We start from the raw sequence: 16,072 nt of genomic DNA on the forward strand, positions 1-16,072 counted from the left end.
CTCTCCGAGGACCTCACAAGCAGCGGAGGATTTTGGGGCTCGGGCTGTAAATCTGGAGCCAAAGTGGCGGCGGGGATGGAGTCGGGCTTTTGTGGCACTTCAGGGAGCGACAGCCACGGACGGGGAAATAAAAACCTGGAGGCTGAGAAGGGGCTGGGGCAGGGCTTCGACCTCACCGAGGCGCAGCACCTCGCCTCGGGGTGGCTGTGGTGGCTGCACCATCCCCGTGTGGGACCGACACCTTCCCAGCCCCTTCTCCTTTTCTGGCTGCAGATTCCCGATTTTAGGGAAAACCATTCCTAATGGAATAGCTGGGGGTGGGCGCCTTGGGGCAGCTCCCGTGGACACGGCGATGCCGGGGCTGGCAGATGCAGGGGCTGAGCAGGGTGGGTGCCGGGGGGCGCGGTGCCAGCAGCGCCGCCGGCAGCGGTTTCCTCGCCCAGGGCGCACACGGACGGCAGCCCGGGGCAGCGCGGGTGCCAGAGGCGGCCAAATTAAAAAGTGATTGATTAGCCCATCTCGCCGGGAAGAAATAGCACGGCTCGGAGGCTGCTAAGCATTAAATACCCAACTTCTGCTTTGGACAGCCCGGAGCCGCCGCCGACCAACCTTGGGGCTGCTCCTCTCCCATCAGCACCCCGAATTACCCCCAGAAAAGCAGCTCTTCCCATCCCAATTAGCATCTAAATTAGATATGCAAATACCTCCACCATGGGGGGGGGGGGACCTGGGTGCTGGGGGCACATGGGGGAGCCCCTGGCCCTGACTGCCCGACCCCGGGTCCAGCCGTGAGCCCTGTGGGCACCCACCCCCGGGCCACCTCCCCTGGCAGCACCCCGGGGTGCCCCATCCCTCGCTGCCCTCCGCCTCCCGCAGCAAAGCCCTTCAATAAAACATGAGGCGAATCCATTTGGCTTCTGCTGAGTCACCGGGGATATAACTAATTAATATAAAAAGTGGGTTGAGGATTTTTTTTTCCAGCCCCTTTTCCGCTCTGTTTTTTTCCTACAGCCCCCAAACTCTGCTCAGGCTCAGCCTCGGACCCCGCTCAGCCCAGCTGAAGTTGCCATGCTCTCTGCTGGATTTTTGGGCCAGAAAGCCACAATTTGGGGGAAAACTCCCCAGGGCACTTGGAGCCGGGTGGGGAGCAGCCTGGCCGGAGCTGCCCCATGTAAAGTGGTGCCGTGGGCAGGGGTGGCACGGGAAGGCTCCCCCCACCAGCTTCATTCATTTATCACCTTTAGTTTTCCATCGCCACCTTCCTCCCTCCCCGAGCGGCCCTCGGAGGGGCTGCCAAAGCAATTAAGAGACAATTGCAGTGACAAATAAGTAACGGGAATTAAAGTGTCAGCGCCGGAGCGCGATGGCAGCCAGGCTGCGGGGTGGGGGGGAGGTGGGACACTGCCTGGGTTTCGCCCCAGCCAGATGGAGGGATGGATGGACGGACAGATGGACGGACAGGCAGGCCTTGCCAATGCTTCTGTCCCCGGGCAAGGAGCGTTCAGGCCTCTCCTGACCTCTGTGGGGCTTGGCAGCCACCCCTTTGGTGCCCTTGCCCAGCAGCCACCCGACCGGCTGCGTTGGGATGGGGCAAGGGAAGGAGGAGCGAGCCTGGGGGGTGGTGGCCCTGTGGGACACCTTGGACCCGCTGTGCTGGTAATGAGGGCTGAAACCAGCAGGTTGGAACGGAATTAAGGACATTTCCCCCAGATCTTGCTCTGTGGGTGCTCTCCCAGCCTGCGCCCGGGGGCAGTGGTGCCAGCCGGGCACGGGGACACGAGCGGGGCTGGGGCTCAGGACCTCGAGCATTGCTGAGGCTGGGGGGACAAAGCCAAGGGCAGCACGGGGCTCACGGCCAGCAATGGAAGAAGGGTCCCCAGCCGGTTTAAAATGTCTCTTTAATGACCTAGACGTGGAGCTTTGAGTCCCTTGGATGAGCCAAAACATGACGGAAACGCGGCAGCGATGAGTTCGGCGTCCCCGGCCAGCCCTGCCTGCGGGGCCAACCCAGTGCGGCCCCGAGGAGGCTCCCCCAGCCCCCAGAGGGCACGGACCCGGCTTGGAGCATCCCGCTGCCAGCAGTGGAGGACCCCGAGGTGCTCGAGCACATCCCCGGGAGGAGCACCGTGCCGCAGCCCAGCCAGGAGCCACCGGCTCACCCGCGGGGAAGCCGAGCAAGGGGCACTTTGCTTTCCTCCCCGTGGAGAGGAGGGGAGCAAGCACGGCCCCCGCGTCCCCCCTCACACCTCCGACTCCAGGCTGGAGACCCGCCGCCAGGACCCGCCGGCGCAGGGGCTCGTCACCCCGCGAGCCGCCAGCCTCTCCGGCCCCACTGCCCGCAGAAAGCCCGGCTCCCCGCGCCTCCCCCAGCCTCTGCAGGCTCCGTCCCAGCGCCCCAAGCCCCAGCCGCCCCCCAGCACCCCAGGGTGCTCGCGGGGTGGCAGGGACCCACGGGAGAGGTGCCCTAAATAGAGGGGCAGGTGAGCGCACGAGTCCACGTAGGCGTAGGGCGCGCACGCGGTGCCGCGGGGCTTTTGCCGGCACGCTTCCCGGTACGACGGCAGCCGTGCCACGGGCGAGCTCAGCGCCTGGCCTGGCCCCACCAGCCGCCCGGCGGCCTCGGGGCAGTGGGGGCCGCAGCTGTGGGCGGCCTCGGCTTCGGGGAAGAGGTCGGGGATGTCGGTGCGGGCGGTGGGTTGGTGGGTGCCGCAGCGTCGCGGCGCCGTGGCTCGGTGCTTCTCGCCCCGCTCCCAGGACGCCCTGGCCGAGCTCGCCCGGTGGCTTGGATGCTCCCGCTCCGCTCTGCAAGTCCTGGCGGCTTTCGGGAAGGAGCTGCGGGCACAGGCGGGGGGCAGGGAAGGGTTTCCCACCTCCCTCCTCGTCTCCAAGGTGGGGAGCAGCCGGGGCACTGTCCCCGAGCCCTGGTGTCCCCCATCCGCGTAGAGCAGGGGGGTGTTGGGCAGCCGGTCCCCCCGCTTGTGCTCCCTGTAGATGTCCGGCAGCGGGAGCTCCCTGGGCGGTGTCGGGGTGCCGATGGGGGCGCCGATGTGGTTCCCCATCACCGTGTGCTCCCCAAAATCCTCCTCCGGCGCCGTCTTCGCCAGGAGATGAGGCAAGCTGCCCACCACGCAGCCCCGGGGGGCTTTGTCCCCGGCACAGCCCCCCCGAAACTTCAGGGGGTGAAGGACACGGGGGACGTGCTCGCTCGCTGCCCTCCGCTTCTCCTCCCCGGGCAGCCGCGAGTCCACGGGGATGGGCAGGGGGAGCCCCGGGGGGGCCCCCTTGGCAGCGTGGGCTCTGCCCAGCCTCTCGGCGGGGGCCGGGCCGGAGGAGAGGCCCCGGTGGGTGCCGGTGCTGTTCTGCACCACGAGCTGGGGTGTCCTGAGCGAGAAGGTGGTCTGGAGGTGCTCGCTGCGGCTGCTCCAGTCCTCGATGGTGCGCGTGGCGTGCTCCAGCGAGCCGCCCACGCTGGCCGTCGACACCATGTCCTTGGCGGCCTGCAGCATCTTCAGCACGTTGGCTTGGGCCGAGCTCGCCGTCACGTCGGGCGTGGGCGCCCGCCCGGGGCTGGGCAGGGTCTGCACCCCGCTGAAGCAGCTGTAAATGCCCTGCGGGGAGAGCAGCAACCGCGCACCGTCAGCAGCCCTCCAAGCCATGCAAACATCCCCAGCACAAGAAGTCGTTTGGGTGGGATGGGAAGAGCCAGGAGCTGGCCTGAGATGGGTCGATTGGGTGAAGGCAAAGCCAAGATCTCCATGTGAGCCCCCTGCCCCACCTCGGGGTGGCTCCTGTCCCCCAACGCTCACCCAGCACCACCCCAGGCACCGAAAAGCCAGCAGAGACCAAAGCCCCGACGCGATGTCCCCTCCCTGGTATCCCCTCCCTGGTGTCCCCTCCCCAACGTCCCCTCTCCAATGTCCCCTCCCTGCCATGCCCAGCACCACCGGGGCAGGGGGCACGCACCCTGCTGATGGCCAGGAGGAAGTCGAGCTTGTGGGATTTGGGGACGTTGTGCCGCAGCTTCCAGTAGACGAGGTGCTCCCAGGCGAAGACCAGCAGGCTGAGCCCCATGGCCACCAGCAGCATGTAGAAGACCCCGGCCATGTTGTCGATGTCCAGCTTGCTGCTCATCACCTCATTCTTCTCGTTCTGGCAGATCCCCGACAGCCACACCGTCTCCAGCTTCTGGGTCTCCCCTAAGGCCGGGCAGAGCCACAGGGGGGTGAAAACCCACCGCGGGTACCCAGCGCAGCCCCTGGAGGATAAAATCCCCCCCAACCCACTGGAGATGCTCTCAGCTCAGCTTTCAGCCTGAGCATCCCCTGAATCCTCCAGGATTTCTGCCATCTCATTTGTCCCTTGTGCCATCTGTGCCCTGTCCCCTCCCCACATCCCAGCCCCTCCGATTTTGCATATGGCCATTTGGGATTTTCCAGCCTGCGAGAAGACCCCCGAGGGGATAACCCCCACCCACCCAACTGCAGAACCACAGCCTGGTTTAAAGCCACCTCGAAGGTGCAACCCACCTCCCCCCAGCCCCTTGGGACCACCCTCCAATGACCCACAGAGCACGGGACCCCCGAGAAGCTGCCCCGGGCACCCCACCATCTCCCAGGAACTGCAGCAGGGCCAGGTCGATGGCCCGCTTCCAGCGCGAGTCCTTCTGCAGGGCGATGCCGTAGCCGGTGGTGGCGAAAACCTTCCCCGAGCCGATGGTCACCAGCTTGCAGCCCTCGTCCTTGCCCGCCATGTAGTTGAGCACGGCCGCGTCGTAGATGAAGGCGTCCAGCTTCCTGCCCACCGCCGGGAGGGACGGGTGAGGGGGGGTCTCGTAGGGGGGGTGCAGACCCCTTTTTGGGGAGCTGCGCCTCTTTCGGGTGGCTGTGACCCAGCGGGAGTGGATGGGGCACTTTTTGGGGGGGTCTTAAGCCCAGCTTGGGGAGCCAAAAACCCATCTGGGGGTGAGGAGCCCAATCTGGGGTGGACACATCCTATTTGGGGGGGGCTGTAGGGAGCTCTATGCCCTCTGCATGGGGTTGTACACTTTTTTGGGGGGGTTATATCCCATTTGGGCAAGCTTTATGGAGCCAAACCCCATCTTGGAGAGCTCCCTTGGAGGGGCCGACCCCATTTCAGAAGCCATGCCCCCCCCCCGGGAGGATCGCCCCGTGCTGCGGGGAGCCATACGGAGCTGTGCTTCACCCTGGGACCCCCACCCCAGCCCGGGGGGGGCCGTACCCCATCTTGAGGCTGGTGAGGGCGTCCTCCACGGAGCGCTGGTTGTACTTCACCATGTGGGTGTGCATGTCGGGGTAGTTGCTGCGGATGTTCCTCTCCGTGCTGCCGTTGGGGACGGTGCCGAAGCGGAAGGGGGGGTACTGCTCCTGCGGCTTCTGGAACTGCAGCACGGAGCCCAGCAGCTCCGTCACACGGGGACCGTGTCCCCCCAGTCCCCCCCAAGTCCCCCCATGGCCCCACCAGGTCCCCCCGTGTCCCCACCAGGTCCCCAAAGCCACCCACCCCTCCTCCCACCCACGCACAACCAGGCTGGCGCAACGATGCGCCCCCACCTCCCCGGGGGAAGGTGTCCCCACCCAGATAACCTTAATTTTTGGGGGAGGACCCGGGGGGAGAAGCGTGCACCCCCACCTTCCTGTCGCTCAGCCCCGACACGGTGTCGATGTACTGCTCCTGGATCATGAAGGCGGCCAGGTTGGCCGTGTAGCTGGCGAGGAAGATGACGGCGAAGAAGGCCCAGACCAGCACCATGATCTTGCTGGTGGTGCCCTTGGGGTTCTCGATGGGCACCGAGTTGTTGAAGACCAGGGCCCACAGCAGCCACACCGACTTGCCGATGGTGAAGGAGGGACCGCCCGGCCCTGGCAGGGATGGGGGACGGAGGGGACAGGCGTCAGCACGGCCGGGGACGCGCCCCCCCCCACCCCACGGCCGCCTCCTCCCCTCTCACGTTTGCCGCTGGTGAGGTTCTGGTTGTAGCCGACGGGGCTGAAGTACTCGAACACGAAGACGGTGACGGCCACCACGGTGAGGCACATCACGAACATCATCACCCACACGGCCGGGCTGTAGGGCTCTGCAAAGGGCAGCGGGGTCCCCATCGGTCCCGGGACGTGTCCCCATATCCCCATAGGGACACCCTGGAGCCCTCCCCAAAAGCCTGGGCTCGATCTCCCAAATATCACCGAGCAGATCCTCGGTGAGCCGAGGGGGACGGGGGATGCTGCGAGGGGGACGTGCTGGAATACCGTCGGCAGGGGGATGCTCGTGGGATACTGCTCACCTCTGGGGCCATCCGTGGGGGTTTCCCATGGGATCAGAGGTTACCTACCCCCTGCACTGCCCCCAGGCTCAACAGGGGATGTGGGGGGCACGTGCTCAGGGCCACCCCTGTCCTCCGCCGTGTTCCCAGCAGGAGCCCGGCCCCGCTCCAGCCAGGCTGGGCTCTTGTCTCTGTGCCCCCATGGAAAGCCTCAAGGACCCCCCTGGGTTTCCAGCCTGAATTTCGTGGTGACCTTGGCTGCTCTCCTCTCCTCCCTAGGCTGCAGTTCTGCTCGTTTAAAACTCACGGGAAGTTTTAGCCCCAGTGGCTGGGATTTCCCAGTTTAGGTTGGCTCTGGCAAGGGCAGCAGGGGGCTCGGGTCCCCAAGCAGGGCTCTGCCAGCAAACCCCCGGCTCCTCTGACCCCAAACCTTCATCCTTCCTCTGCCGTGTGAATAACTACAAGGAAAACCCACTCCCTGCCCCCATCTCCATACTAACGGGATTACTTGGGCAAGAGGAGGAGAAAGCCCCAACGGCAGCACCGCAACCTTCCCCTGTGGCTCGCAAACAGGATTTTTTTTTCCGAAAAGATTAAAACTCAGCAACATTTCCCACCCACCCCTGCGGGAGGGCTGGGGTCAGGCCGCCTGTGCTCACCGAGGAAGGCGGAGGGCGAGACGGTGCCGTTGCTCCTGGCCACCATCACGCTGATGCCGGTCTCCACGAAGGGCACGGAGAAGTCGACGATCTCGGAGCGCTCCTCGTTGATGGTGAGGGAGCCGATGGCCATGTCGGCACGCCGGTAATACACCTGGGGAGGGCAGGGAGAGCTCAGGGCAGGAGGAGGAGGAGGAGGAGGAGGAGGAGGAGGAGGAGGAGGAGGAGGAGGAGGAGATGCCCCGTGCCCCCCTACCTCCCCGATCATGCCGTTCCACACCCCGCGGACGATCTTGCCGTGCTTGCCGTTGGTCACCAGGTAGAGGTCGTAGGAGAACTTCACCGCCTTGGCCAGCTTCTTCAGGATGTCAATGCAGAAGCCCTTGCAGCACAGCTTGGTGTAGGGGTCCGCCAGGCCATCGCCGCTGAAAGTGCAATGAGAAAATGTGGGTCCGGGTCCCCACGGGGGTGCAGAGACCTGAGCTGTCCCCGGGACATCCTCTGGGGCCTCGCAGGCACCGCGGGGCTGGGGAGCTCGGCTCGCTGCAGGGAGTGCGGGGGGCAGCACGGGAGGGGAAGGGGAAGAAGAAATGGGAAGGGAAAGGGGAAAAGGGGAAAAGAAGAAAGGGGAAAAGGGGAAGGGGGAATAAGAGGAAAGGGGAATAAGGGGAAAGCAGCAAAAGGGGGAAAAGATGAAAGGAGAAAAAAGTGGAAAGGGAAAAGAAGAATTGGGAAGAGAAAGAAAGGGGAGAGAAGAAAGAGAAAAGGGATAAAGGGGAAAGGGAATAGGAAAGGGGGAATGGGGAAGGGAGAAAGGAGAAGAAGGGAGAGGGGAAGGAGGAAAAGGGAAAGGGAAACAGGGAAACAGGGAAAGGGAAACAGGGAAAGGGGAACAGGGAAAGGGGAACAGGGAAGAGGAGGAGCAGGAGCAAGCGGGGAAGGGGAAGGGGAATGTGAAGGGGAAGGGGAAGGAGAAGGAGAAGGAGAAGGAGAAGGAGAAGGAGAAGGAGAAGGAGAAGGAGAAGGAGAAGGAGAAGGAGAAGGAGAAGGAGAAGGAGAAGGAGAAGGAGAAGGAGAAGGAGAAGGAGAAGGAGAAGGAGAAGGAGAAGGAGAAGGAGAAGGAGAAGGAGAAGGAGAAGGAGAAGGAGAAGGAGAAGGAGAAGGAGAAGGAGAAGGAGAAGGAGAAGGAGAAGGAGGAGACACTGATGGTCTCCCCCAGCCCCCAGTGGGTAAGCACGGAGCCTTTCCCAGCACCAGGCAGGCAGCGGGGCCCCCTCCTGCCCTGCCTTCAGCCCTGTCCCAGCTGAAGCCAGCACCTTCCCAGCCCCTGCCCGTGTCCCGGGGGGTGGTGGGGACAGGGCCACCAGCCCAGCTCACCTGGCGGAGGTGTTGGTCTGCTTGCGGCAGGGCACGGTGTTGCGCACGCAGACGCCGGTGCTGGGGTCGGTGTTCTCCACGATGACGAAGGGCCGCTCCTCCAGCGTGGCCACCGTCAGGTGCCGGTTGTCCACCACGGGCTGCAGGAAGGCGCCGTAGCGGGGCCACACCGGGTACTTCATGTGGATGATGCCGTGCTCCCATTTCCCCACCTGCCCCGGGCGAGAGGACATCATCACCAGGGGGGACATGGGGGGGTCCCCGTGCCCTCAGGGCTCATCCCCCACCCCAGAGCATCGTTAAATTCGGGCTCAGCCACGGTGAGCCCAAGCCCAGCTCCCCTCTGCTCCGGTTCTTTACACCGGTGTCCACAGGCTGAGGGTTTTTTTTCTTGGGGTTACATCAGCACCAGAGCGCAAAAGTGGCCAAATTTCACCCAAAACTGTTTTAAACTGGAAAATAAAACACCTGTAGAAAGTTTGTTTTGGGTCTAAGCATTTGTATGGCCAGAGGTACCAGGCATGGCAGAGCACTGAGGGACCTCAGCGGGGTGGGGGCCAGGGGGCTGGGAAGTGCCGGGCACCTCGGGGCGCACGGTGCTGCACGGGGAGGCTCATGGGGGGGAGAAAATGCATCTGCAGGGGGAAAATACCGCGGGGACAAAGCCAGGGGCATGCGCCGGGGCTGGGGGATCTGCAGGGCCCCCGTTTGGCAGGGACAACACCAAAAGAGCCCTGGTGTCAGCCCTGGAGCTTGCATGGTTCAACCCGGTGTGTGTTTTGGGGGGGTCCCGGCCCGTTCCCGGCCCCCGGGCTCCTACCATCTCCCAGAGCCGGTGCTGGTTGAGCGAGATGACCACCATGGTGGGCCGCACCAGGTAGCCGCCCTCGTTGAAGGAGAAGTCGCGGTGCTCCCACGTCACGTTGAGGAGGTGCCTGGTGGGGACACGGCGCACGGTGAGCCCGAGCCCCGCAGCCCCCACGGCCCCGGCTCCCCCCGCCTTCATGCCGGGGTCCTGGATCCCAAAAACACCAGGAGGAGATGTAGGGCTGGGAGAGGAGCCCCGCTTTAGCCTCTGAGCAGTGGGGGGGACCGGGACAGCCCTGCCTGCGAGGAGGCGATGAGGACGGACCGCTGCGGGGTGAGGAGGGGCAGAAGCACGGCTGCTGACACTGCAGCCCCCAAAGGAGCCCTCAAAGAGCTTTAAACCCCTCCTGGCCCCCTGCCCCATGGGCTTCTGAAGCTGCACAGGAGAAGCCAAGAGCTGCTCCAAGACGCAGGAGAAGACACCAAGCCCAGAGGCACCACCACCACCACCCCGCTGCCCGCCAGCTCCATCGCCCTCCCTTCCCCTTCCCCTCCCCTCCTCCATCTCCCCACACCCCCCCCACCACGCCGAGCCCCCCGGGCCTCACCGGTAGAAGCTGCTGTTGGCCACGGTGCCAGCGGGCGCCCGGCAATCCCTCCCCACGTCCGGGAGGAAGCCGTGGGCTCGGAAGAAGCCGGCCGCCCCCATGGCGATGATGGCCACCCCGTCCCGCACCTTCTGCCGCAGGCTGAGCTTCCAGCTCTCCGTCACCACGCTGATGAGGCCGACGGGGAAGGAGGCGGGCGGCAGCTCCATGTTGCCCACCGTCAGGCTGGGCACGATCCAGACGTAGCCCGGCCCCACGAGGCCGGCCTGCTCGGCCATGGAGAAGAGGAACTCGGCCTCGTCCCGCGAGCAGTAGGCGATGAGCACCTGGGCGTCCAGCTGCCGCAGGAGCCGCTGCGTCCTGGAGCCGCTGCGCTCCTGGCTCATCTCAAAGGTGAGCACCTCCTGCAGCTCCCAGCCGAAGTAGCTGGCGTCCGTGAAGGCGCGGATGACGTCCAGGAAGATGTTGTAGCCCGGGTAGAGGCTGGTGATGACGGCGAAGGAGCCCCAGTCGTATTCCTCCAGCACCTTGAAGATCACCTGGATCTGCTGCTCGATGGAGACGCCCAGCTGCAGGAAGGCCGAGCCGGGCTCCTGCGGGACGAGGAGGGGGCAGGGGGTGCTTGGCATCATGGCACCCTTGTGGACCCCTGTGGAGAGCTGGAGGAACTATGGGACAGTGGGTCCGTGGGATGGGGACACCCAAAATGGGACCAGTTCATCCCCACGGGATCTGCCGAGCCGTGACCACCACCCCACTGCTCAGGGCCAAGTCTTCCCGGGTTGTTGGCCAAAACCCATCCAGGGGTGTCCAGCAGAGGCCGGGCACTTCCCGCACCGTGCCGGGGAGCAGCTCCCGCCCTGCTACCTGCAGTCACCTCCCATCGCCCACCCCACCTCCGCGGCCATCTGGCCTCTCATTAGCAAATCTTAATTGAGCTGATTCTGTCTTAAATGATGCAGCGAATGGCATTTGCAGAAGGTCACGAGCAGGCAGCAGCGTTTCGCCACGCAGACCGCCTCCACCTCCAGATTTTTTTTTCCTTTGAAGCCACAGATGTGCCCAGAGGGGGCTGGGGAGTGGGGGCACCACCCCTTAAACCCCCTCAAGGATAGCTGCAGGACACCAGCCTACTGCAAAGCCACGTCACGTACTGCCACCTACCTGGGGAGCCTGGTGCAGGCAGAGGTGCAGAGGGGACACCCAGGGGGTTTAGACCCCAGAGCACAAAAGCAACCCCTAAACAGCTTGGGGGGGGTGGCCAGATGTTTGCCCCTGCCCTGAAGAGCACAGCTGGGATCCCGCTGAGTTGCTGCTACCATCAGGTGGAACCAGCACCAGGACCCCCCCCCAAGTGCCGGGTACAGGACAAGCACCCAGGGAGGGGATGAGAGGGGGATGAGCCAAATCCTGCCTGGAAAGCCAGGGAGTCACCCCCCGGGGAACAACCCCAGTGAAAGCCTCACCTTCGGGGTGAGGACCACCGCAGACCCCCCGCTGATGCTGATGACGGGGACCTGGGTCTGGGAGGAGACGAAGTCAAGGATCTGCGCCACCGCCTCCGTGCCGACGTTGTCCTCGAAGACGATGCCGTGGATCTTGTGGCTGGCCAGGACGCTGCAGATGTGGGTGAGGAGGCTGCTGGGGTTGGTGTCGTTGACGATGACGGTGATGGGGTGGATCTCCAGGGGCATGTCCAGGAAGCTCTGGGGGCTCAGGCGGGAGCGGATGTGCAGCGGGTAGGACGTGCCCCCGAACACCACGGCCACGTTGACCACCGGCTCCTCGGGGCCGGGCAGCAGGACGTCGCTGAAGGCGGCCGAGCAGCCCAGCACCAGCGACAGTAGCAGAGCGGGTGCCGGCGCTCTGCCCATGTCCACCGCCGCGTCCCTGCGGGGACGGACACAGCCCCTCGCATCCAGCCCTCCGCCAGGACCCCCGCTCGCCCAGACCCACCCCCTGTGCGCCACCCCAGGGCGGGTGACCCCCATAAACGAGGGGACCCTCATCCTTTAGAGGCTGGATGCGGTGCAGGGGTGAGCACAGGGCTGCACCCCCCAGCTCAGCCCCTTTGGGGGTGCTGGTGCCCAGTGCCACATCCCCACAAATCCTTCCCATCTGGTCCCTGCTTCCCACCCCCTAACATCCCCACCCCACCACCTCCGTCCCCTTCCAGCCCCACTGCCCTCCTTCCCCTGCAGGCTACCACTGTCAGGGTGCTTTTTCTTGCCCCCTTGGCAAGAGGTGGCAGGAGCTAGAGGTGGCAGGAGGAGCTGGATGCTCCTTCATGCCTCCCTCCGCAGCTGACAGGCACCTGAAATATTTAAGGGCTGAAAGCTGGCGTCCCCCTCCGCACCCTCCTCTGCAGCGCAGAGCAGCTCCCCGGCCAGCCAAAGGGGTTCGAGGTGCAGCGGGGCTGGGGACGGGCAGAAAGAGCCCCTCGGCTCCTGCCCCAAGCCCCCACCAGCTCCGTGCTGCTGCCGGGGAGGCTGCCTGCCTGCCTGGTGCCTGCAAGCACCAAATTCCCCCATCAGCGCCTCCTCCGCCAGCTTCGGCCGTGCTGGCACCCAGGGTGAGCACGCAGGGTGAGAGCAGTGCGTATAGAGGGGAGAAAAAAAAATAAATCACCTTTAGCTGCCCGCCATCAATACAATATCTGATTTTTGGCTCTCCAGGGCTGGTAGTGACCCCTTCCCACCAGCCACAGCTGCTTCACTGGGGCAGGAGCCCCCCTGCAGCACGCGTGCCCTGCAGGTGCCCTTCTCTCCCCCTGGCCCCGGGGCTGTGCGAGGTGGCCGAGCAGCCAGGGGAGCTGGGAGCCACCCGAAAGGTGCCCTTGTGGGAGGATTCAGCCACACGGAGCCCTGCCTCGGGGCTCTGCAGCGCCTGCCACCCCAGCGCATCCAACACGCCAGCCTGTGCCAGGGGGTGACGTCCCCCCGGGGATGTGCACGGTGCTGCTCCCCTGTGCCGGAGCTCACCCTACAATTAAAAGCTGCAGGGAACGCCGACTCTGTTCCCTCCCCAAGCCCTGTTGCCCCAGGGCCACCACCGGCCACGGTGGCGCTGGCCATGGCCCGGTGTCACTGCGTGCAGCGAGGTGCCAGCTGCCAGCTGGCGCTCGGAATCGTCACTGGCAATTAAAAGCCACTGCTGCTTAACGAGCCCTCAGCACAGCCCAAGGTTGGGGCTGGATTCGGGGTGCGGGCTGCCCTGGGGACCCCTCCGCGCCGTGCCGATGCTCAGCCCCTCAGCACACAACTCCCTCGTTGCCAAAAACACCGCCGGCATTTGGGACAGAAACCCACAAAACGACCCCAAGGAGTGCGCCCTGATGCCAGGACCCAGCTTCGCAGTGTGGGCATCAGCTTGGGGGCAGGGGCACGGCCACCCCCGGCACCCCACCCCACGGCACCCGGGGGTGCTCCCTGCCCTCCCGGCCCTCCTCCCGCCGCCCCGCACCGCGGCAGCCACGACGCCAAGGCGATGGCCGCGGCCCCTTGGCCAGGCAGGGCGGCTGGTGACTCATGTTGGCACCGTCCCACGCTACGGCACGGCCGGGCTGGCCCGCGCCGCCCGCTCCTCGCCGCCATTCCCAGGTATTTTTAGTCCCGAAATAAATAATTCATCGGGAATCCGGCACCGGCTACCCGAGCGGGGAGGAAGGGGAGCAGCACGCCACCCAAAACAAACAGAGCCGCCCTCCCAGCGGCTTTGCCCGGCTGATTCTTCCTCAAGGACGTTTAAATATACCCCGGGCCCTCGCGGTGGCTGATCAGGCTCCTTCCTCCAGCCCTGGTGCTTCTCCCATCCCCGGCCAGCACGGGACGGCCGGGTTGCAAATCCTCCTCCTCTTCCTCACACCTGGGCTCAGGGGGACTCCTCCGGCACTGGTTTATCCACACACAGACTCCAAAAAAACCCTTCCTGCAAAGCCAGGTGCTGCCTGCGAAGGAGCTGCTCCCAGCCAGGCTCCGAATGGGGACGGATTTAGGGAAAATGGACCAAAAGCGAACCCCTGGCTCGCGCTCCCAGAGCACGGTGATGACTGCAGGGACAGGAGGTGGGCACGGGCACAGAACCGTGTTGAGCCGCCGCTCAGATCACCGGGGGAATAAATCCCCATCCTTGCCAGGGAGCCAGCGTGGAGGGGCTGGGGCTGCGGGGCTGGGGTCGGAGCAGCAGCGGGGTGCAGCATCGAGCCCGCTGTGGCTTCAGAGGAGGCTGGCGGGGGCTCGAGGCCGGCCGAGCCCCTCGGGCAGCTGGTGGGGCTCGGGTCAGGGCCAGCCCCGCTCCAAAATGTCCGGGTTTGGGCTGCGAAGCGCAGGGAGGAGCTGGGGAGCAGCCAGCACGGTGCCCCACAGCTTCTTCTTCTTCTGGGGGGGGTGGGAAAATGGGATTTGGGGGGAGAAGGAGAACACAGGAAGGCTGCTGGAGGCAGAGGAGGAGGAGGATGACTTGGCACATCCTGCTTGGTGCCCCAGGACACTTGCTGAACCCCGCTGGCTCCTCTGGTCACCGTGCAGCTGGGGCACAGCAATGCCACCTCCCTGCAGCCTCCCCGGGGATGACAGGACACCAACGGGGCCGCTCCGTGGCTTTTTGGTGCTTTTGGGGTGTTTCTGGCAGCTTTCCTCTGCGCAGCTTCACCCGAGAAGCCAAGCGCTCGCAGAAACCTGCTCCAGGCACTGCTCCAGCCCTCACCTTCCTCCACCTCCCGAAATGTTATTTTAATGCAACAGGGAAAGTTTGCTCCTGGTTTTAAAGCTCCTTCCCCCATCCCTCCCTCCCCAGCTCCGAGCCCCAGCGCAGCCAGGGCAGAGCTCCTGCAGATATTTTGACCTCAGGGAGGGGAGAAATAAAACCCCAAAACGCAAAGCACCTCCCGAGGAAGAGAAACCTTATCCCAAAAAAAAAGCCTCCGAGCCTGAAAACCACGGGGAAGGGACAGCGCGGGCAGGGGAGGGGATGGAAAGGACAGAAGGAAGCGGACCCTGGCGGGGATGGATGCTCGGGGAACTGCTGGGGGTGGGAAACGGGCTTGGTGCTGCCCAGGGACCTCAACGGAGCCCCCCGAAAGAGGAAAAGCAGCAAAACCTCCCCAAAACCTCCCCAAAACCTCCCCAAAACCAACTCTTGGCTGGAGACCTGGGGATTGTTGGGGGGGGGAGAAGCGGCGGCAGCCAGCGGCGAGCGCCGTCTCCTTTCAACCTTCATCCTCCAGCACCCAGCATCACCTTCCCCCTCATCACCTTCCTCCTCATCACCTTCCTCCTCATCACCTTCCTCCTCCTCCTCCTCACCGGGCACCAGTTGCGGGCAGGGTCCCGGCAGACCCCGCACCCGCACGCACCCAAACGCAGCTTAGGAAAGGTCGAAGCTGGATTAACCCAAAATAAACCCCCAGCGTCCTCCTCCCGCTGCGTTACGCAAGGTGCCGGGGGGACGGGGCTGGGGGCACCAAGGGGGGGCCCTTTATTTATTTTTTTTTTGGGGTGGGGGGCTCCCTCCCACCCTCCCACCCTCCTTAAAAACAACCCAAGCTTAATTTTCATCCTCACCCCGGGACGTGGGGATGCTGGAGCAGAGGGGACGGGTTAGGAAACAACCCAAGCAGCCCCCCCCCACCGAATAAAATCCCACCCGACTCCCCCCCAAAAGTTCCTCCCGGTGGCAGCGGAGCCCGTCGGGGGGCTCGGCCGCCCCCAACCCGCCCGGTACTTACGGGACCAGCGCTGCTCCGGCTGCCTACATGCCCCGCACCTCCGGGGGGGGCTGCACGTCCCGGGGCCGGGGCACGGCTCCCAGGGCCCCCCCCCCCCCCCGGCGCGGGGCAGCCCCCGGGGGCAGGAGCGGTCCCCGGTGCGCCCGGCCCGGCTGCGGGATGCGCGGGGGAAGGGGAAGGGGAAGGGATGGGGTGGGATGTAGGGTGGGGAGCCGGGGGTCCGGGGGGTCCGGGGGGGGGTCCAGCGGCCGCCCGTCGGTCCCGGACTCGTCCTTGGAAGAGGAGGAGGAGGAGGAGGAGGAGGAAGCTCTGCAGCTGCGGCAGGGATGGGAGCGGAGGAAGGAGGGAGCGGGAGAGGGGTGGGTGCGCACGGGAGGGGGGGCCCGAGCTCGCCCGATGCCAGCAGGTGTTTTTTGGGTTTTTTTGGGGGGATGGGGAGGACAGAGGGGACGGGCTCCCTCCCCCCTCCCCTCGGCTTCATGCCGGCCGCCCCCCCGTAGCCATGCCCCGGGACGGGCCGGGGGGAGCCGGCGGTGCTGGGGGCCGGAGGCTGGGATGCGGGCACGGCCGGGGCCGGGGGGGGCGGAGGAGGAGGAGGAGGAGGAGGAGGAGGAAG

At 65.2% G+C, this 16,072-nt stretch overlaps 1 protein-coding gene across 1 annotated transcript; it reads right to left on the bottom strand.

The window, feature by feature from the left end:
• Positions 1–2,240: 2,240 nt before the first annotated feature.
• On the bottom strand, positions 2,241–11,605 carry GRIN2C (glutamate ionotropic receptor NMDA type subunit 2C). The gene is made up of 12 exons (XM_032199754.1): positions 11,198–11,605; positions 9,732–10,324; positions 9,137–9,251; positions 8,317–8,528; positions 7,196–7,364; positions 6,940–7,093; positions 5,969–6,094; positions 5,650–5,879; positions 5,239–5,399; positions 4,606–4,793; positions 3,964–4,196; positions 2,241–3,608 (listed from the first exon to the last, which is right to left on the bottom strand). The coding sequence occupies exons 1-12, from the start codon at positions 11,603–11,605 to the stop codon at positions 2,241–2,243; spliced, it is 3,957 nt and encodes a 1,318-aa protein (XP_032055645.1).
• Positions 11,606–16,072: the final 4,467 nt, after the last annotated feature.

This window comes from Aythya fuligula, chromosome 18 (genome assembly GCF_009819795.1).
Source record: "Aythya fuligula isolate bAytFul2 chromosome 18, bAytFul2.pri, whole genome shotgun sequence".
Classification (NCBI taxonomy): domain Eukaryota; kingdom Metazoa; phylum Chordata; class Aves; order Anseriformes; family Anatidae; genus Aythya; species Aythya fuligula.

What these genes read in the sequence shown, in the direction of transcription:
- GRIN2C (XM_032199754.1), bottom strand. Translation starts at nt 11,605, where the DNA reads ATGGGCAGAGCGCCGGCACCCGCTCTGCTACTGTCGCTGGTGCTGGGC. An exon ending in CAGACCAACACCTCCGCCAG is followed by an intron (nt 7,365 to 8,316) that starts GTGAGCTGGGCT and finishes TTGCACTTTCAG; the next exon opens with CGGCGATGGCCTGGCGGACC. An exon ending in CGGGGCTGAGCGACAGGAAG is followed by an intron (nt 5,400 to 5,649) that starts GTGGGGGTGCAC and finishes TCCGTGCTGCAG; the next exon opens with TTCCAGAAGCCGCAGGAGCA.